This window comes from Suillus subalutaceus (genome assembly GCF_016647625.1).
Source record: "Suillus subalutaceus strain FC151 chromosome Unknown DFJ58scaffold_211, whole genome shotgun sequence".
In the NCBI taxonomy this organism is placed as follows: domain Eukaryota; kingdom Fungi; phylum Basidiomycota; class Agaricomycetes; order Boletales; family Suillaceae; genus Suillus; species Suillus subalutaceus.
The window spans coordinates 18,006-39,168 of record NW_024540460.1 but is presented as its reverse complement, the minus strand read 5'-3'; the positions used below and the strand labels follow the sequence as shown (position 1 = coordinate 39,168).

The 21,163-nt window shown below is 49.3% G+C and overlaps 6 protein-coding genes across 6 annotated transcripts; 3 read left to right on the top strand and 3 right to left on the bottom strand.

Moving 5' to 3' along the window:
* Nucleotides 1-1,613: 1,613 nt before the first annotated feature.
* DFJ58DRAFT_820183 (uncharacterized protein) lies at nt 1,614-2,720 on the top strand. Its single transcript, XM_041391951.1, has 4 exons — nt 1,614-1,705; nt 1,765-2,165; nt 2,231-2,289; nt 2,341-2,720. Exons 2-4 carry the CDS (start codon nt 1,867-1,869, stop codon nt 2,406-2,408), a joined length of 426 nt encoding a protein of 141 aa, XP_041236642.1. The 5' UTR covers nt 1,614-1,705; nt 1,765-1,866; the 3' UTR covers nt 2,409-2,720.
* A 1,881-nt stretch (nt 2,721-4,601) lies between these two features.
* DFJ58DRAFT_820177 (uncharacterized protein) lies at nt 4,602-6,005 on the bottom strand. Its single transcript, XM_041391950.1, has 4 exons — nt 5,698-6,005; nt 5,479-5,632; nt 5,316-5,424; nt 4,602-5,165 (listed from the first exon to the last, which is right to left on the bottom strand). Exons 1-4 carry the CDS (start codon nt 5,793-5,795, stop codon nt 4,774-4,776), a joined length of 753 nt encoding a protein of 250 aa, XP_041236641.1. The 5' UTR covers nt 5,796-6,005; the 3' UTR covers nt 4,602-4,773.
* Nucleotides 6,006-8,680: 2,675 nt separating this feature from the next.
* Nucleotides 8,681-11,993, bottom strand: DFJ58DRAFT_820170 (uncharacterized protein). The gene is made up of 12 exons (XM_041391949.1): nt 11,886-11,993; nt 11,394-11,827; nt 11,154-11,297; nt 10,990-11,032; nt 10,767-10,903; nt 10,492-10,701; nt 10,148-10,423; nt 10,013-10,104; nt 9,760-9,978; nt 9,591-9,731; nt 9,186-9,538; nt 8,681-9,121 (listed from the first exon to the last, which is right to left on the bottom strand). The coding sequence occupies exons 2-12, from the start codon at nt 11,578-11,580 to the stop codon at nt 8,956-8,958; spliced, it is 1,968 nt and encodes a 655-aa protein (XP_041236640.1). The 5' UTR covers nt 11,581-11,827; nt 11,886-11,993; the 3' UTR covers nt 8,681-8,955.
* A 441-nt stretch (nt 11,994-12,434) lies between these two features.
* DFJ58DRAFT_820167 (DUF1903-domain-containing protein) lies at nt 12,435-13,241 on the top strand. Its single transcript, XM_041391948.1, has 3 exons — nt 12,435-12,505; nt 12,572-12,599; nt 12,672-13,241. Exons 1-3 carry the CDS (start codon nt 12,455-12,457, stop codon nt 12,884-12,886), a joined length of 294 nt encoding a protein of 97 aa, XP_041236639.1. The 5' UTR covers nt 12,435-12,454; the 3' UTR covers nt 12,887-13,241.
* A 143-nt stretch (nt 13,242-13,384) lies between these two features.
* On the top strand, nt 13,385-15,104 carry DFJ58DRAFT_867307 (uncharacterized protein; the record flags this gene model as incomplete). Its single annotated transcript, XM_041394205.1, has 3 exons — nt 13,385-13,477; nt 13,689-13,909; nt 14,095-15,104. 3 exons carry the CDS (start codon nt 13,385-13,387, stop codon nt 14,966-14,968), a joined length of 1,188 nt encoding a protein of 395 aa, XP_041236638.1. The 3' UTR covers nt 14,969-15,104.
* Nucleotides 15,080-19,203, bottom strand: DFJ58DRAFT_867291 (putative aminoadipate reductase; the record flags this gene model as incomplete). Its single annotated transcript, XM_041394204.1, has 15 exons — nt 15,080-15,517; nt 15,576-15,830; nt 15,883-16,029; nt 16,078-16,356; nt 16,406-16,970; nt 17,020-17,175; nt 17,235-17,396; nt 17,450-17,654; nt 17,699-17,819; nt 17,871-18,098; nt 18,151-18,246; nt 18,329-18,453; nt 18,505-18,859; nt 18,911-19,127; nt 19,187-19,203. The coding sequence occupies 15 exons, from the start codon at nt 19,201-19,203 to the stop codon at nt 15,290-15,292; spliced, it is 3,156 nt and encodes a 1,051-aa protein (XP_041236637.1). The 3' UTR covers nt 15,080-15,289.
* Between the last annotated feature and the right edge of the window lie 1,960 nt (nt 19,204-21,163).

Below are 21,163 nucleotides of genomic sequence, written 5' to 3'. Positions count from 1 at the left end.
TAATGCTCGAGAGAGATTCTGAATCAGCCAGTTTCTCTTTGACAAGATAATCTCCGTGCGAATAGTACAAGGGCGTACAAACAGCGTATGCATAGATATCGTCAATGCATGAATGAAAAACTACTCAGAAAGCTCTAGTCTTTAAAAAAAACATACAACTATAATATTTCTAGCGTCCTGACTCTATCCATCCCAAGGACCATGGGGTCAATGACTTATACAGTAATATTGTGATCCGAGGCGATCCTCTTGAATTCTGTGCCGCGCTGATGTGCTAGTAAAATTGCACTGAACGGCTGTCCAAGGCGAACGATCATTCTTAACGCTTGTGAAAGAGATTCTGAATCAGCCAATTTTTTCTTTTCGACAAGATAATCTTGATGCGATAACGGAGACTCAGGTTTGGACCAATCTCCCAAGCTTTCCAAGTCCGCATCGTCTGCGAAGTCAGGCAGCTCGAGGAGACGTCTGTCCCACGGACGGACAAGCAAGAATGTCTGTCGCATGGGCCTTTCCCGCGAGAATTGGACCAGTGTCTGATCGCTGGTGATAAGCAGGTCCCGAACTCTGTCTGCCTTGACTTCATACGTGTAGAGGGTCTCTTGGGTTGGACCACGCTGCCGTCTGATTTCCGTGACAGGGAAGACGAAGCAAGGCAGATGCAGTCTACGGTGCGCAAAGCGAACAGGGCTCAGGTTCTCCAACAGGGTAAAAAATCGCGCGGGCAATTTTGCCTTCGCAGGTTTTTGCAGCAAAGGGACGGCTGCCTGAATCTCATCTTCAGATAAAGATGGCAGGACGCGTGGCGGAGATGCGTATGGCGCGATATCAACTGGAAGACAACTATTGAACTCGGAGGATCGTCCGACCCAGTCGAGGAGAGAGATGTCGCCTAATTCAGTCACGATCTCCTGGAGGAGCCGCCCGAGCGCACGTTCAACGGATTCTCTCCATGAATTGTTGGTATGTATACACCGGAGATGCGGGACAACGAGTCCACGATGACTTCCGGCACAGTCGTGACATGCGTAGACGCCCATTGAAGCTTCTCTCTGGCGTTTCTCATCCCCGGTTGGAAGGCACCAAGGGCGTGTGCATCTATGCCCATCGCATCCTCCATCTTATGCAGGACCTGAAGAGACTCTCGTTGAAAGCGTGAGAACCATTAAACGCACAAGCATGTATCAACAACGCGGTCACCTACCTACTCCCGAGTCCCAACAGGGACATCCAAATATTCATCAGTCTCTTCTCGAGCCCTCCCCATCAAGGATGTAATTTAAAAGTGTTTCTAGTATCTTTCCCATCCCTGTTGATCAGATGAAGAAAACCGCTCTCGGAAAAATACCTTACACGTGTCTCCTGAGCCTCTTCAAACAAGGCGTGCTGGCGAAGCACACCACCTGCGCTGAGGAGCTTGTCAGAAACGCGATGTGCTCATCCACAGAGAGGGAAAGGCGCTTGCCAAGATATAGCAGGGATCTTCAACCTTGCGGAGAGCAATTTATCCGTGAGTGACAATCTATCCGAACTCGGCGACACTTCTATTGATGCTATCAGGTTAATATATTTATTCTCGCAATAAATGACATCTGCTCACACATCATCTCCAGGCTGAAGCGTCAGAGAGAGGCGCACTTTGGTCTGCTTGAAATTGCCACCATTCAAATCCTCAAGCAACTACATCAACTCCTTGTTCTACAAGGTGATCGTTCTTACCGCTGACTGGGAATAATACACTTCATTCACCCTGGTTTGGGTGAGGTTCTCAATCTCGTCAATCTCGCAAAATATGTCCGGAACGAGCATCCTTCGTACACACTCCATGCTCGTGGTTTCGAGCCCGGTCACCCATTCTTCATCTCCATGACCAAGATGGTGTCTTGCTACACTGCAGGAGTCAAGAGGACCCAGGTAGTGCCATGTACCATCGCCTTCTACAATTGTGGCGGTATTGTCGCATTTGAAGTTGCTAAGCAGCTCGCGGCCATGGACAACAAAGTCAAGTTCGTCTCGACATACCTCTTCGTCTCGCTGACCGCATGCACGAAATTGACCGGATGGGTGGCATGCTCCACTTCTCGTATTTACTCGGTCTCGTATTGGATCATGATGCTAATGATAACTGAGAGCGCTCGCGAGCAAGGAACAGTTCGAGGTCGTGTGTCAGTTGATGCCTCTTGAACCTCTCGTCGAGCTCCAGCTGACGCTCGAGATGCTTGATCAATAGGTGGACATTGCTCGGTCTCAACGGGCGCAAAAAGAGCTGCAATTCATCAGGCTCGGTTTGCAAGTCTTTCATCTTCTGACTCCAGAAACGCTTGCTCATATACCACACAGCCACAGTCACTGTTTTTGCGACATTCCCCTTCACGGAAGCAAAACTTATTAGCTCAACAACCAGCTGAAGCTATGGTCTGGCTTCAGCTGCGACGAGCCTATATTGACGAGCCTGGGCAACGCGACATGCTCGTGGACGTTGGCCACGTCTCGCAGTTCCAGAAGATCTTTCATAGTGATCTGGGGGTTCGTGGGCTATAAATGTTTGGAGAGGGTATTGCGGTGACTCGACTCTAACTAATGAGCAGAGGGGCTGTCCTGTTCTTGAAGTGTTGTCTGGTACTACTGCATAGGATTGCTCGGAGACGGGACTTTGATGTTGATGATGCTGTCACCTGAATATATCAATGGTCCATTTTGGATGCGCATAATGTTACTTACCTGTCCCAGAGAGATCTAAAGAAATCGATGTCATAATGCAAAAGAGAGCTTACAAGTTACGAAGGAGTCCGAGCACACCGTACCACAGTGCTTTGTAGTTCCACTAGGTTCGCTGGCATTTGAGTGATCTTACGCGGACGTCAGACTAGTCGGAGCGAATTCACAAGCCCTGTAGCAACCTGGTAGCTGTAAACGATTCTTCGCAAATGACACCTGCTGGAAACACGATGGTGGTAGAGATTCTTGGTCGTTGTCCGTCGGGATGATACATCAATGCCATCGGTGGATAAGTAAATTCAAAGTACTACAATCAAGCACAATCATAAGCAACAGTATCTGCGTATTCATAGATATCGTCAATGCATGAATGAAAACTGCTCAGAGATCTCTGGTCTTGACAAAACATACGACTACACTACTTCTACTGTCCTGAGGCATGCCATGTTGTGACTAGAAGCCACGTCTTTGACTTGTGCAATGATATAGTGATCTGAGGCGATCCTCTTGTATTCTCCGCCGTGCTGTTGTGCTAGCAAAATTGCACTGAAAGGTTGTTCAAGGCGAACGATCATCATTAACGCTCGAGAGAGAGATTCTGAATCAGCTAGTTCCTTTTTGACAGGGTGATGGTATGACGGAGACTCAGGTTCGGACCAATCTCCCAAGCTTTCCGAGTCCGCATCGTCTGCGAAGTCAGGCAGCTCGAGGAGACATCTGTCCCACGGACGGACAAGCAAGAATTTCTGTTTCGTGGGCCTTGCCCGCGAGAATTGGACCAGTGTCTGATCGCTGGTGATAAGCAGGTCCCGAAGTCCGTCCGCCTTGACTTCATACGTGCAGGGGGTCTCTTGGGCTGGACCACGCTGCCGTCTGATTTCCGTGACAGGGAAGACTATGCAAGGCAGTTGCAGTCTGCGGTGCGCAAAGCGAGCAGCGCTCATGTGCTCCAACAAGCTAAAAATTCGCACAGCCAACTCCCCAACCATAGTATTTTGCAGCGACGAGACGGCTGTCTGAATCTCATCTTCAGATAAAGATGGCAGGACATGTGGCGGAGCTGCGTATGGCGCAATATCAACTGGAAGACAACTATTGAACTCGGAGGATCGTCCGACCCAGTCGAGGAGAGAGATGTCGCCTGACTCAGCCACGATCTCCTGGAGGAGCCGCCCGAGAGCACGTTGCGGATTCTCTCCCTGAATTGCAGGTATGTAGACGTCGAAGATGCGGGACAACGAGTCCACGATGTCTTCCGGCACAGTCGTGACATGCGTAGATGCCCATTGAAGCTTCTCTCGGGCGTTTCTCGTCCCCGGTTGGAAGGCGCCAAGGGCCTGTGCATCTATACCCGTCGTATCCTCCATCTTATGCAGAATCTGAAGAGACTCCTTGTGGTTTGGGGACTCGTCGTCGGTCGAGGTGTGGGCTCCGGTCCTCTGGGTAGAAGATAATAATGACGATATTGAAAGTAGCAGCTAAAAGATATTGCTCAGTGTCTGAATAAGAACCGCTATCACATTCGCACTACCTACTAAGGACGTTACTAGAGACAGATTATCGTAAGAGAGAGAGGACGTGCACGAAGACAGAAACATACCTCAGCGTCTAGAGAACAACCAATGGGGTATAGACCGGACAACACAGCACATATATACTTTAGTACTATTACTAATAGTACGTGTATCTGTTCCTGTGGATATTTCTCCTCAAGGCACATTCTTCGGGAAACCGCTCTGACATCTAAATTTAGTTACAATACACATTCACCATGAACGCTGCTTCAAATGTGCTTCTCGTGTTTCCACGCCCATGACACGAGGCTGCTTGCCTGGTCATGCGGTATTTTCCAGGAGACGAGTTCAGCGCCTGGCTTGCGACTGTTGTCAAGAAAAAAACATTGTGCATAGTTGATTGTTTAAAAACTACAAGTGGACCAATTAAGTATGCGGTGGTAGGAAATCACGGAGTATGAAAGCATGTGCAAACGGCATGGTGAACATGAGGAAGGGCATATAGGCATAGTCATCAGTAGAAAGATTGTCAATCAAATGCTCACCACCCAAACGCAAGATCCCTCCCGAATTGAGCATATCGACCCAGCGCGCCAGAGAAAAATAAGAACAAAAGCACCGCAAAGAATATAAGTTGTCGTTGCTGTTGATATAGAGCTGCGCTAGTTTTGTCACATTCGGCCTCCCCAACGTTCTCCTTGACCGATGCTTCCTCGCTGTGGGCCTCCTGCGGCACGTCGGGAAGGCCTGGGTCAACACCAGAGTATTCGGGGTAGTAATGAGACACGCTTTGTCCCACTACACCGTTATCGAGTAGTTTTGAGATGCGACCTAGCGTCGCTTCCAAAATGTATTCAACTGCGGCATCGTACTGCCGCACAATACGTAGACGGTCTGCGCGCATGGACGTGGTGTCTTCAGAGGGCGTCGGTTCTGCATTGAAACACGAATGATAAGCATTTGGCATGAAACTCCATTAGATCCATCAGAAGGTACGCCTCGGAAGGGCATACGCGAAACAAAAATCTCCCTTGCGAGACAAACACAGGCAATACTTTTTTTTCAAGAACATCACGAACTCACCATACATCCAAACAATACCCTTCGAATCAGCCAACACTTTTAAAGCAAGCAGCGACAATCTCCCTTTATACTGCTCCTCAAACGGCTGCATTCTCTCCAGATCGATCGCCTATCACGTCGATCAATATCCTATTAGACAGAGCACTGTGTAGGTAGCACGCACCGAACACCGTTCCAGGGCCCATTTACCTTTCACTTTCTTCAAATCCAACTCACCCATAGGTCCGAGCGCAAAGTCAGTTTTAAGTGCGGCCCATGGCTCTTTCATCGGGTTTTTGCCCCGAGTCCATTCTGGAAGAAGATATACGCGGACATGTCTGTTGGCCCATCATGATGGCTCAGCAATCAATACCAAGCGAGGATATACATAGAGTTCACGCACCCGGGTGGACAGGAATGTGCGAGTGGACTAGGATTTCTCCACATGTGCTCCAGATGCTCTTGCGGCGTGCGCACAGATATAGAGGGACCGTTACCCATGGTGCTGTGAATGAAACCGACTGTTGGTGGACATCGGCTGCATATAAAATACTATCAAGTGTTTGTTCCGTGTTGAGAACTTCTTTACGAGATCATGGTGTGATGCATGAAAACAACAGAGCCAAGGAAACCGGATTTAAGGTCGCACAAGGCCTCAGAAGAGCAGAGTGCTTTCAAAAAGATTGAGATGCATGAATGTTATTGAATAAGTACCGATCATAAAACAAGGTCGCGAAAGTACAACAACATGCATTTCACAAGGTAATCATAAGCACGTGACTCGGTGTTTGAATGGTGTCACGTCCACTCCGTCATCTTGTGCTGTAATCCGTTTGAATTTTGCTTGCGCTCATGAGAGCATCCTGCCCTACTGCGTCATGCTGTGCAACACTAAAGCGTGCTCTTAATCACTCCCTCTTTTCAGCTTCAAGTTTATCTCCAACCTTGTCTCCTGGACCACAATCAGCAGCACATATCTATTACAACCTGCACCTTCCAGTACCTTCCCCGTCGACTCGGAGTTGGTCGGCGTTCAGAATGTGTTCAGGTATCAATAATATCACAGCAATGGAAATATGACGGTTACATTACTTTACCTGATGGTGGCTTGGCCGGAGTCGCCATCGATTTTTACGGAATTAACACAGCTTCAAGCGTTGAGGATGGCATTTATCTCACCCATGCTCGCGCTGTAATTGGTTCAGCAGTGAATCCAAGAATTGACTTTTTCAGGAGTCAAGCATCACTCTGGATCCCAGAATAGACCATGGTCAACTATATGTTACTCGTGGATATACACGCTGTTTACTTTCGTCAACAAACGCCAATACCGTGAGTGCTTTCTTTTGTAATGAATGCAGTTTCACTCAAAATAATATGCAACGACCAGAGGTGACAGCTTGTGTGATATAGGATCGATCCCTCCCCGCTATTATCAAATCCAAGGATTTACATAATCGCATTTCCTATAGTCTACGTCCCTCTGCCTTCCAAGTATCGCCCATCCACAATCCTGAAGTTCATTCGTAGTTCGTAACGCTTTCAGAAATGGAGACATCCTTTTCACTCCATCCGCTAGCAAGCCTAGGCGAATTTATAGGATCGTGACTTATGACAATCCTAACGACCTATATAGATATATATCTCGAGGTGAGCTAGGTGACTGCCTGTTGTCTTTAGTACCAAGCTCTTGATGTTCTGCAGAGGCAGATACTCTGTTGTTGCATTGCTCGTTTGGCATGCCTCGCCGGAAGTGAGCCTGGCTTGAGCGAGAACGGATGAGTGGCCTACCTGTCACTGAGTTAATGACTCGTGCGTGTCACATTCAATGCTTGCGCAATGTGGGTCATGATCTGGGCGTCAACGTTGCTGTCTGGCGTCTATGTACAGTATCACGTGGAAATGATAACCCACATCCTCCCTTAGCGAATCTACCATTCAGTTTTCACAAACACAAAAAACATGTGTAGGATAACCTCCAACATGAAGCGGTCCCGGGCCTCAGGTGATCCAGAAAGTCAATAGGTCAGCGGCGATGTCTGGGATATCGACATTGTGCGTTGCACACCAGAACACCCCATGGTGCGCACGCATTTCATTACATAACGCCAATAAGTACGTCAATATACTCGTCCATCCCTCGGTGTTCACTGTTGGGTTTCCAAGAATGACGAGGAAGAGTGGGAGAAACATTGAAAAATGGGTTGTGATAAGCTTAATGCGTCAAATGTTGCGGTTAGTGTTTGCTTGGAATTTCAAGTTAACGTACAAGTTTACACATTTTATCGTGTAGGCAGGGCTCATTTTAACGAAAAGTGCAGTCTATCTGACCACCCAGCCACCGCCTACCAGTGTCGGCGTGTCGACCCCGGTTTAAACTAACCCAAAATAAAATCCTTAATAACAGCATGTTGGTCGACTCCGGTTTAAACAGCCGACCAACACGCCGTGTAGGTCGACCCTACAGTGTCGGCGTGTCGACCCCCGGTTTAAACAGCATTTATGCTTACGCGTAAAAATAACCACAATCCACGTCTCATAAAAGGCAATTAATGTAAATTGTCACTTGTGTATGATTTGTGGTTCTGCTTAAGCACAAATGCTCGTGTTGTATCTCCCAGTTCTCAGTATGAGCATTAATCCATCTCTCATTTGACACCATGGCTTCACTCCATTCCACTGAGGTGTGCCTTCACAACTCATAAATCTTTGCTGTATCGCTGAACTACGCTTACTTTTCAAGTTACATGTGACTGCTGACCCAGGACCACTTGATGAAGAACAACCCCTCCCCGAGGCCCTTCGTCGCACGTCCCTCTTGACGAGGGTACTCTGTTTTTTGGCGCTTGGACGCTCAGATCTTGAAGATCATTGGAAGTCCCTCCAATCAGAGCAAGCATTCGAAACCGTTAGAACTAGGTTATGCTCTATCCTGGCCAGCACTATCACCACAATAAGCCGTCCCACTCCGCGCGAGCTGAATCCGGCGCTGACATACTTTCGCAAATGCGGGCGTCCTCCTCGCTATAAGTGGTGTTTTCGTCACTACCGGCTCTCCTGTGCCATACTTTGACTATACATCACCCGCTCCTCAGTGTCTGCTCTTTATATCGCTCATGCTCGCTATGATCGCGCTGTTGACATCTGGCTCGAGCATGATACGTTGGGTACACACCGATCGGCTTTGGACTTGTTCGCATTCCTGCCGTGGCAAAGTGTAAGTACCACTTTTATGAGGATGTTCGTCGTTTTCTAGCAGAATTCTCAGTCTTAGGAGATCGGGAACTGCCTGATATGGTTCTTGAACTCTTTGCAATTGCCTGAACTTCTCTGCTTTGGACAAGCATGTCATGCCGCAAGACTCATCATGGAATAACCGCCGATCATAAAACAAGTCGCGAAAGTACAACATGCATTTCACAAAACGATCGTAAAGTATGCAATTCGATAAAATTACGTGACAATGATCGCACTAGCGGCGCTGGTTGGACAGTAGGTAAAACGAAAGGTAATTCTGTAGTGCATAGGTATGAAAATCGATCAGGGTATGGTACATATGGTACATATCGCGCAATGAATGGCAAGGATAGAGGTTCGGATAAAAATACAAAAAAAAAATACAGAGGCGGCACGACCCTGCAATTCTATTCGCTCAATACACTCACCAGGGCTGCTCGTCGACAGTGCCCCACCCAGTGGTAGAGCTCTTGGGGGCCTTCGCCCGGGCCCGCCCACCACGCTTGCTACCGACGGTAGAGAACCCATCATCCTCAGGGTATCCAGCAGCGCTATGGGCGTCCACCTGATCTGCCCAGGAAGGTGGGAGCCTTCCGATTGGTCCAGGCGTTATTGGGGTTGGTGTTCGGCTGGGTTTTCTGCTGGGGTTGGAACCTCTGCTGGGGGGGCCTGGGGGGCCTCTGCTGGGGCCTCCACTGCGACTGAGATTGGGCCTGAGGCTGAGGCGTCCACTGGGGCTTGGACCTCTGCTGGGTCTGAAATTTCGGCCTTTGCTGGGACTGGGGCGGGGGCCTCTGCTGAGGCTCGGGCTCCGCAGGGACGCTAAGCCAAGGATCAAAGCTAGCCACAGATTTGCCCCAACCGTCATCAGACGGCTCAGGCGCGTCATTGCCCGCAGGCTCCGCCTCCTCCTCAGGTGCATCTTCGTCCGCATTCCACGAGGCAGTATTGCCCCATGTAGTCGGAGTTTCAACTGCGACAGATTCCGCTTCGTTGCTTTCCCGGCGCTCAATAGCATCAGCGGATACGATGGCCCTAGGAGCGCTTCGCCAGGTTGACTTCACAGGGAGCGCCGCGACCTCGGAAAGCGTTGTTGGGAGCTCCTCCACGATCGGTGCCTCCCCCTCCTTCTCCACCGCCTCTGCCATACCCCTTGCCTCTGCCTCTGCCCTTACCCTTCTTGTTATTCGAACTTGCCATCTTTCTGTGCCCTCTCCGCATCACGAACCTGCTTCGCGTACTCCCTGCAGATTCCCTTCTTGCAGATAATTCCATGGGCGTTGCATACGATCGGCTTCTCCTGCTCCTTGTCGTCATTCAGCTCTCTCCACTGCGTCTCGGCGTCTGCAGGAGTATCGTCCCAAGTAGCTCCGTCGGCAATGGGATGTTCCGACCAAACTTGAGTACTCGTGGGCTCATCCCAGTTCCCGGGTGCGATTGAGTCCAGCTCAGCGAGATTGGGATCCTATATCATCATGGACCGACAGCCCGTCCAGCGCTCGTTCCATGCTTTCCGAAATTTGGACTTGAACTTTGTACGGATCGTCCTCAGGAGTGAGTACGATATCAGGTGCTGGCATTGGAGGACCCTCCGTTAGAGCTCCAGCTAGCGACACTTGTGTTGTCGCGATCGAGGCCAGGGGCCGTCTCGATGCGAGGAGCGCCCCATGCATTTGGTACTGCCGGAATTCCGGGAGGATGAGTAGGGTAGGACGTTCCAGCACTCCAGGCTTTTGGACCACTCAGACCGGGAGGGACGGTGGGAGATTGATTCGATAATGTTCTAGGTAAAGGAGAGGGGGCTCCGCTGGAGGGAGTGTTCATTCCAGATCCAGTGGGGGAGTCTGACCACCCGTTTGGTCCAAGTCCAGAGGACGTAGAAAGGCCGACCCCTTATTGTGAAACAAAGGAAGCACTTAGCATCGATAGTACTTCAGAAGGAAAAAAGTGGATGACATACAAACATCAGATGCTTTCACTGCGATGGGTCCGCCGCCAACTGCGGGCTGCTTCTTGAGCCCAGGGATGGCCGGAGAGGAAGTAGCGATAGCAGCCTTCCATGCATTGCCGACTGGTGCTGTAAGTTTGGGAGTTCCTTTGGCCCACGCCCCTGCCCTCGCGATGGGAGCAGGTAGCCGTTTGTCGGTGATCCATTGTTGGGAACCGACGACTGTAGCAAGGATATTGATAAATTAGACCGGAAACAGGGCAGGAGGCAAAAGAATCCGCGCTTACCTGGTGCAGGGGCAGTCAGGGTCTCAGGGGGAGGGGGTTTTACAGCGCCCGGAAGGGGCCTGCACATGGGATGATTGGTCTGATCCTCAATCGGCACTTCACAAAAATGGGTTTCAGGGTAAGGGAAAGTGATGAGACTGGAAGAATGGCGTGGTACGTCAGGTTATGCAACTTACACAGTTAAGTCATGAAGGATGGGGGACTTACTGGATTGTTCGGCGACCACGTTTTAAACCAAGCGTCTTCGACATATATACGCTTCCAGCCTACGAGAGAAATCCGATATGGTATCAGTCACTTGATCCGTTCATAGAAGGCAATCAAGATTCAAAACCGATCAAGCTCGTCCGGGCGGCAGAATTTAATGGATTGAACTGTTCGACTCACCGTTCTTCTGCACTTGTCTTCCAGTGCTATAAGTGCAATAAAAAACCTTTGTGACTTGATCCTGCTCTTGTTTGGACGACTTCTTCAGGAACTCCCTCCAACGATGCTCGCCGAGTAAGCGATCAAGCTGGGGGCACTCGCGAGCTATTTCGATGATAACCATGTCGCGTGCCTGATTGATGCGCCACAGTGGGGTATACACATGTTAACCATATACACTTCACAGAGGACACTACTTACACTGGGCTTGTGGAAAAAACGCATAAAAGTGCTTAGCATCGATGCAGCACGCCACCCAACGCGCAAAATCTTGTCTATCCTTGGGCAACTCCATGTTGCAATGCCCGTCGAGGACGTACGGATGAACGACAGTGAGATATCGAGGTTCATCGTCTCCAGGAGGAGGGGTAGGAATACGCTTTGGCATGATGGAAAGATAGAGAAATGGTACGTTGGAAAATGCAGGAGATCGAGTTATTTAAACAAAAAAGGATGGGCATGCGGCTGACGTGCTGGATCTGCGTGCTAGTGGCGACTCTTATGGATCCCCCTGAATGAGTTCACCTGAATGGTCCCGTGTTGCTATGCCGTTTCACCTACAGTCCTGTATAAAGACAGATAAAAAGTTGGGGTTGTGGCACCCGACCCTGATGATAATAACAAAGATCGCGTTCCTATGTTCACATTAGTTGTCAGAATTGGTTGATCCCTGCATATAATGAACATCCGAACCAAAGAAAGGTTCTTGAAAGCTTCAGTTCAATAAAACTCCTTCAAGGTCGGCCGGCGTGAAAATATACAAAGAGTGCGTTATGAGATTGTAGACAAGAGTGGGTCCTTGAAGGTCCTTGAATATCCGATTATTTCATTATTATCGACACCTACCGTGAGAAAAAGCACCGCCTTCGAATGACGTTATCATCGAATTAATCCTCGAGGACAGTTATTGCAATCGATGAGCCTAGGATAGCTATCACAATATACTTAGACGTGGACCACACGGAGAACACCACGTCAATATTTTTTATCGTCTACGTCAAAGCTCTCGATCCCGCTTAGAGCAGGCGAGTGCAACTTAACCAGATTGATATTATCCAGACATTAATTGTATACGTACAGTACCCTAAAGGCTAGTGTGGGTGACCGCAGCGGGGGTCTCGGGAAGCGGGATCAGATGTTGCGCCGGAAGCAATAACCGTAACCGTGACCGTGACCGTGACGAGGAGGCTGTGACCAAACGTCACAAAAACGTCACGTTTAATTGCAAGCGGTTGTCATTTGGTTTTGAACATACATAGCCAATGGTCAGCAAGCCGCCACTAGGTTTCCTTCTTACATTTGATATGAAACAGGTGAAACCCGTTGCTTTCAATTTATCCAATCGAAACTCACCAATCTATGGAATGGTCTATCACCAGGAACCCGGGCAATCTTGCCAAGCTGAAGGTGTGTTGTACTATTTCGTGTTCTGCTCCTGCAGGATTTCAGGTTCGTTTCAATTAAATAATATATAATAAGCTTGTGCACTTCAAACATGCCTTTCTGCACACACGTACTCTCCAGAGAGATGCGATGCACACCTTAAAAGGCTCTATCAATGTTGCTCCAAGCTGTATCAGGATCGCGCAGAGAATAATGGCACAGAACGTGTCAAAGGTTCAAACCAAGAAAGCATATCGACAGCGTGTCCAATACCAAGGGTAGTTGAGCACTGGCTCAAGAACCATCCATGATGATCGGAGCATTAACGTTCCTGCAAATTGAATACGCGCCCGGACATCCACTTTACACCAGCTTTCAACCGATAGCAGGGCTCAAGATGCCCATCGTTCGGATGTGCCGGCCTGCAGAATCCAGATGAAGTGCTTTTTGGATGGTCGACCCTTGATTATGTTAGAAGCGTGTAAGGTCGACATATCGGGTGCTTCCTACAGTATCCTACTAGTAGATGTTGGACATGAAGAACTGGCCTATGGTAATTTTTATCGCACAGCTATACTGTTATTAGGCTCTTGAAGGCACGCATTACACTAAATTTACCTCTATGGACCGAGGCTGTGGCACAGCTCGTCCTAGTGTCGTCACTTACAGTGAGCGCCCGCGAAGCCCATCATATAAGCGTGTAATACCGGTGTAATTTCACCGTCTGCGGGTTTAGTGTTTAATAAAGGTCTAGCTGGCATCTATCGCATTGACTGGATTGCCTTCGTTAACAAAATACTCAGTCCACTATGACATCCTCTACCGATTCAGATGCAGGCTCCACATTGTCCACCGAAACTATTGTAGGAATAGCCGTTGGAGTTGTAGGAGGCGCAGCAGTGGTAGCAACTGCATGCTTCTTTTTGCGGCGTTGGAGGAGAAGTGGAGGAAAGTTTCACGAAGCTTCGTAGGGGAGGGAGGGCAGTAGATGCTGAGGAAGAATTTGTGTCGGGGGGATCTAGCTTTAGTGTCCATGATCGACACGGACGGTACGGTCACGGGCAACAACCATCTGTATCTCTTGAGCCTCTCCTTCTACCTTCCCCGCCGCAGACATCACAGGATATCCCGGCACTCTCACCCCCGCAAATACCACTAGACTGGTCTTACTTCCCTCCCGTCCTGCCCAACCCAATAACGGACCACAGCTATCACAGTCTCTATGACACCGACGACCCGTTTGCCCGCATCCAGAGGGCAATACTCCCTACAACTGCTCCACATCACACGGCAGTGTCTGCGCGCAGGGTGTCGCATGAGGTACCGCTTGAACAGTACTCCAGACACACAGCCAATAATTCTGGGTCAAATGCCCCGCTTTTCATCAATCGCAGTCTGGCCCGACACTCGGGTCCGGACTTTTTCTCAGGTCGGGCAAGCACGTCCCCGTTTTCGTCGGCAGATCTTCCCCAATCTATATCATCTCGAACTGGAAGTGACACTCTTCATTTGTTCGCAGACGCGCCTCCGCCTCCACCCAAGCCGCGGATATCGGTTCTCGGTCCACTACCCGAGTATGCCAGCACCTGAAAAAATCGCGAGAGGGGGTACCTCAACCCCGGACAGCAGGCGGTGAAGCCGACGCTAACAGCCCCGAATCCATCAGCCCCGAATCCATTTATTCACAAGAATCCGCACAACATCCCTCCCATCCTCCAGAACCCCAGCTACCATCCCAGTCATCAAGGAGGGGCAGACCATCCCAGAGATATTCAAGAACACTGAAAATATCAGAGCTGAGCCCTGTTAGGGAAAATTCGACATCAATGAGTGGGCCTCCCTCCCATGACGTCTCGACGAGCTCAGAAATAGAGAAAAAGCCATCCCGCACCTTCTCAGAACTCGAAAGATCATCTTCCGTCTCAGTCGCACTCTCTCACAACGCATCCCCAAGAGCCCCCGAATGCGCTTCGTTACCCCTCCTTTCCTCCTCCAACACATTCGGGAAAAGTGGTTCCAGCGCATCGACATTATCCCCCTCGAGCAGCCGAGCGACGAGGTATCCTTCATTGACACCTTCTAGTTTGGGACCGTCGTCTAGCTCAAATCCTCATGCTGATTCAGCCACTGAGTGGCACCGTCCGCCGGCTGGCCTTAATGCGCTTAAAGGTCTCCAAACGTTAGATCTCCCAAATCCACATGCTCCGACTCTAGAAGTCCCTCGAGTGCCCGCGCTCCCTCCCGCTGATCGACAATCACCTGCAGCTGACGAGAAGTCCAAGAAAACACCACTCAAAGCTCGCCTGTGTGCACATTCGCCATGTTCCGTCCCAGAAGTTGAGCGAAGACCGGTTATACAATGTGGTATTGCGAATATCGATGTAACACTATGACTATAACTTGTACTGACGGTGGGTGGGTGGATGGGTGGATAGATGGATACATTATGAAGGACACAATGGACCTCTAGTAAACTATTCATACATGTGCGCTTACATGAATACATTTGGCGATTGCATGGATACATTTGATGATTGCATGGATACACTTGGCGATTGGACGGATAACAACGGACTTTATGCGGGGTCGGGTTAGTAGAGTCATAACAAATACGTATGGTATTCCAGAACGTCATCGAGAACACTCATACAGGTTATCTATTACACGACAGTGAGTACAGCAAGCAGATAATGTGCACTACTGACCTTTGCGTGTTATTGAAAAAAACCCTTGCTATTCCAGTCCTTCACCCACGCCCGCGCATGGCTTGGTCCAAGCCATTCGGACTCCAGTGTAGAGAGATTATGCATCGTATTGCTAAGCGAACAAGCACTGTCCGTCACGAACTGCAGGCCGTTACCTGCCTCCCCATCACCAGATATAGGTTCAGCATTCTGGGACTGCAAGAAACCTCGGAGGAAAGGAAGAATTTTGAGCGCCGGCTACAAAGACGGTAAAATCAGTCGATAATCTCCATCCACCAATCAAGGTTCGACTTACGACCTCTTTGAAATCGCGCTCTTTCGCGCCGTGGGCACGTCGTTCCAGTTTTTGCATCCACCCTGAATAGGGCTCCAGTGGCAGCGGATGTTTTGTTTGGCCAGAAGCTACAAGCGCATCTCTCACACCCTCAAAGATGGTCCGCCATGGAACAGGCCTTGGATGGGTGAAGTTGACAAGTGGAACATGCGTCTCAGACAAGGCAACGTCAAGAGCTGCTGCTGCAACGCGGTCCGCGGGTGTCCATGACACGACCTAAATTCAAGGGTTTGTAAACCAAACTAGCGTCGCGCGAGAGAAGATTCACCCCTGGAAGGTCAAGAAGCGAACCGAGCGCCAAGCTTGACTTGACCAGGATGGGAACCCAATCAGTCGTCGCCCAAACCCCAGTAGGTCCACCAGCAATCTGTCCTACTCGGAGAGATGTAGCTTGCAGATCAGATCGGGCAATGATCTAGGGAGTGGTGAGTCACTGGTTTTTACTCAGATAAGGTGAAGTTACCTGTTCGGCAACGTGCTTCGATTCTCCGTACCCAGAACCTATTGCCATAGAGGGATCACCGAGAAGTTCCTCTGGGACGGGACCCTGACTTGGAACCCAACCTAATGCGGATGCGATAGACGAAACGAATATGAACCGCAAAGAAGCGGCATGCGGAGAAGCGAGCGCGAGATCGAGAAGCATCCGCGTGCCCCGGATATTAGGTTCAAACGAGGAAAGGGCCAAATTGAAGTCGACGCGCCACGCATTGTGAATGATCATGTTCACGGAATATTTGAGCTTCAGGAGTCATGTCAGCGATGAGCTGAGCAGGGAAAAGAGTACAAACCCGTTCGTAAGTAGGAGGTGTCAAACCTAATCTGTCCTGAGAGACGTCTCCCTCAAGATAAAGGACCTTCCTCGATGAGGTTAGGAGTTGTGTATTTAACCCTCTTTCCTCGAATGCTTTCAGCTGACGCATACTGCTGTATGTTCCTGAAGCTGCTGAAAATCGATTGAGAACATAGACCGTCGAGACCTCTGGCCGTCCGAGAAGATCGGCAAGTATATAGGATCCCAGTGTCCCGGTGGATCCAGTGAGGAGCACAACACGCCCGCCATCAAGCCTGGCTCGCTTTGCAGGTCTCTCCATCGAGTCAGGGTCAAGCTTCAGAAATCCGGTTGAGTATTTTTCGATCATAGCCCCGATTGCATGGACGTGCGAGTTTTGTACAGACTCCGAAGTCCCATCCGCGCATGCAATAAGGGCGGCAACCTTCCGTGCTAGTGAATGAATAGTGGGGTTCTCAAAGATGATGTTTTGGGTGATGAGGCAGGAAATGCTCTGAATTCTTACTTCACATGATCTCTTCAGGGCGCTGATGAGCCGATTCCTAAGGTACGTGGCACTCAAGCTGGGGAACAATTCAGTGACAACGTCCACCAATTAAACAAAGCTCATACCTGTCAAAGCCCTGCGCGAATAAATCTACAGTTGGTTTTAGATCCGTCCTAACATTCGTGGCCTGCGATAACAGCCAGGAGGCTAGCCCGTTCTCTGTCCATTGTGATGGTAAGGTATTGTCGCCAACTTCGTGGCTGAGTCCGACGACGTCATAACTGATTATACAAGACGCTTGAGCAAGTGCCAGGCCAATTAATGATATGCGGACACTAACAGTGCATTGATGTCTTGCTCGTATACTTGGAGCGCCGCCTTTCTTTCGATAGTGCCTTTCATAGTCCGAGACACAGGCTTGTCGCGACGAGCAACAAGAATCATTTCCTTGAAGATACAACTGTAAGTCGGCACAGATGCATTGGCGTCTTCCACATATGGCCTAAAGAAATCTGTCAATCCAAAATCTTGACTCACAAAGAGAAATACGCTCACCATACTTGGTTTCGAAACTGGGCAACTTGTTCCTCATTATCCACATCAATGAAATGATCCACGGTAGGTTCGATCAAAACTCCAACTTGGTTTCGCTCACGTCCGAACATAACGGCACCATTTACGTATGGACAACAACCGATGATTGTCTCCATCTGCGATGGGACAGCCTTTTCCCCGGAGGATAAAACGATCACATCGTCCGCTCGACTGACGCTGAGGCCGCTTTAGGTCTGCAACGAAGTCAACAAAAAAGGCGTACATTTTCCATAACTGTTTCTGGGTTGAGGTGTCTGACAAAAAGGTCGTTAGTGGCATAGCCTTGCACATCGGGAAGGTTTTCAACGTTTGGTTGGAGTTTGTCTGATCGCTGTGAAGACGCTGATCTAACGCATAATTTTGACTGTGCCTCGCTACATACCAATACTTGGCATTCGTATAAATCAAGGTCATGAGGAGCCCAGCGAATATTGACTGTATCAGAGAACTCGACCCACTGCCAGTATGGGTTGCCATTGACAACTGAGTCTCGGGGAGGAAGAATGGAGACCGGACCACACTCTGTCGCACCGTAAAGCTGTGCAAGCGGTATTCCGGCGGCGGCAAGAAATTCTCCTTTCTTTTCTGAGAGAGGGCCACCTCCATATACCTGCGAAGTCACGTGGGATTCAAGATCAAAGTAACACCAAGGTATAACGTACAACATATCCGGTATTTCGTAGCGTGTTTAGTGCTTCTTCCGAATCGGCCCACTGTTCGAGATGATATGGAACGCAAAGGACGATATTAGTCCCGGTCTGACTGATGCATTCAATTATGTTGTCCGATGTCGGAATGGTAGGAAGAGTCCGCCGATCTCCCACGGACGTAGGCGCGTACAAGGCTTGCTGTAACACCGATAAGCATTGCATACAGCTGTGCGGCCACACCAAATATGTGAAACGGGGGAAGGGCCATTACGCCAAGACGGACCGATGGGTAGTTCCGGTATTGCCATAACAGAGCTGCATCACGTTAGTTTTTTTTATCAAAAATGGAAACAAAAACGGCCGCACGGGCGTTCATCCAGCTCAGTTGGCCCCTGTGGTTTTGGGCGATAGGTTTAGGAAAGCCGGTGCTTCCAGAAGAATGCATGTACAAGATTGTCTCGGTTATCCGTGTAATTGTGGAGCGTTTAGGGTATGGCACAAAGGGATGGACAAGAGATTCGTTGCCCAAATGAGGGTAAACTTCTGATATGGGGGGTATCTCGATGATTGTCAGAGTGGTGCCACTATTCCCCATAAGGCGCTGGACATCATCAAGGAGAGCGGCGTGGTTCGGGGTGATGGATGCTATACGACGGCAACATGTCCGGAGAAGTAAATCTACTATGACCTGCGGTGGGTTGCGAGGAGACATAGGAAACGGCTGGGCAAAATAAAATGAAACAGCGGTAAAGTAAAAAGCATGGGTGCTCACCACGATCCCTGCAATCATCAGACCGGCTATTAAAGTTGTATACAGGAGGGTGTCTGTGTGAACAACTATTGCGGTTACCTCGCCTTCAACTCCAGTACGACTGGGTCGGAGTGCATGGGCTATTCGATGAGTAGCTCTACCGAACTCGCGATAGGAAATGGAAGTCAATGCGCCGGTTTGTTCATCTGGAAAGACGTATATTGGAAGAGATGCATTCCTACCATGTGAAAGTCAATGATATCCGGAAAAAGGAGTGAGCCATCGAGAGGAGGACACTCCGGCTTAGTAGCCATGACTCTACCACTCGGAAATGTGGACAGGAGGATGTTAGGGGGGTATTCGAAGTATATATAACACAGAAGACTTATAAAAAAATAAGTTGGCCAGGGTATCTGATCGAGTGCTGGAGCGTGACTACTAGTGGTGTGGGCACGTAATGACCTACAACGTGTTAAGAGCGCAACTTGAGCTTGAATGTCTTCAGAATCCCGACTCGGACCGCACAATTGAGTCGTTCCTATCAAACAATACACCGACCGCAGATGTTTCTATCAGCTGCAGACAGGAAAGCGTGCAGCCTGAACTGTTTATAGAAACAAGGTTAAATAAATGATTCGTCCGTTTCGGAAGTGAAAATAAATAAATAAATACACTCCACGTGGTCAGCATCATGTCAGCAACCTTTGGACTAGTACTTTACAGTGTTTTGATCGAAGGAAGACGCAGTAGTACGTATGATACACCCTGGCAGTGCCACGTACGAAGGAACTGATGTGGCACATGGCATAGTCTATGACCCCAAATGATGCACCCAATGATGGCGGCCAATTCCCGATTTCTATTGATGGGTCCTGGCCCTAAAACTTTTACATCGGACAAGCCTATCAACTTCAATTCTTTCGCGGATCTGTGACAAGTACTCGAGAAAGCCAAGTCTAAATGACTAATTCCTCGATTCACCACCTGTTCAAGTTGCATTATGCTGGGCTGGGACGACGATACTGACTCGGACAAGCGCCCGGATCCCACAATCAGCGCCCATCATGGCCCAAGGTTGGCATCCCGAAAGGTGGCATAGTTTTTTTTGCCAGGACTTTGTCGGTGCCCGTCGATCTCTTCACTCAGAGAAACCCGGCAACGTAGCGTCGTTCAGTCGTAGTTAATTGAAGAACGACTCGTGGACTGACCATACAGAGCCAAAGACCAAGTTGCAAGTCATCAGGATTTCCGATTTTCGACGAGAAACAGCTCGCGCTCATAAATCTTGGCTAGGTCGTTGCTCTCCCACTTGAGACCACTGAGCGTTTGTGGAACACACCGTAAGTGAATCCTAGCCATGTCAAAGATTTTTTTTCTACCTTTCGCCAATTCAGTATTGATTGCAGGCTCAAAAATGACACTCAGTATCGTCAAGGTGGTGCACGCGTGAATTACCTACAGTCCTTGCATAAAGCTCATTTCCTTCTCTGATGAGGTCATGCAAGCTAGTCTTGAAATTATCCCAATCTCCCTTCGCCTTCACGACACAATGGCGGTCAAGCTCTTTAACTGACAACCGAAAGACTTGCTGAGGATGTACTCAACAGGGGAGGCGGTGCCTCGATAGCAACAAACAATGTCAAGAATGGTAGCAGCCATACCATCAGCAGCCTGAGGGACCCCCTAGGATATTAGATGACATCCCGATTTCCAATACACGTTACTCCTGCTACGTTCGGTAGCGCATGGCTCAATGGATGATAAACCCAATCCGTCATATTCCAGGAGCCGCCGGTTCACGGCAATCTTTGAGCGCAGCCGCGTTGAATCCGCTCTTGATGATCTGAGCAGTCATCGCATCAAAAAGGGCATTTCCAAACAATATTGGAAGAGCCGTTCCTGGCCGTTGATGAAAGATGACCCGTTCATGCTACGCCTCGCGCGTGATGCTGCTGGCAATTTGATCACACGCGGGGAAATGCACCATAATGGTGTGAGACGCGTGGGTATGGGTGGGGAACGTTTTTTGTGGTGGGTTTGGTACGGAGAAAGGGAAGGGGAAGGAAAAGGGGAGTGAGAAGATGATGCCCGTCTCGTGTGTGGTTCTCGCAGCAGGAGCAGCGGCATATAACCCTAGGAATGCGTGGGTAATGTGATGGTGGAGAAGCTGGGTTTTCTGTAATCGGGAGGAAGCCTTCCAGCATTGTTTTATAAGGCTGGAGGGGGCTTGAGCTGTCTTTTGCGCTTCTTACTATTATACACTAGGGAATCAAC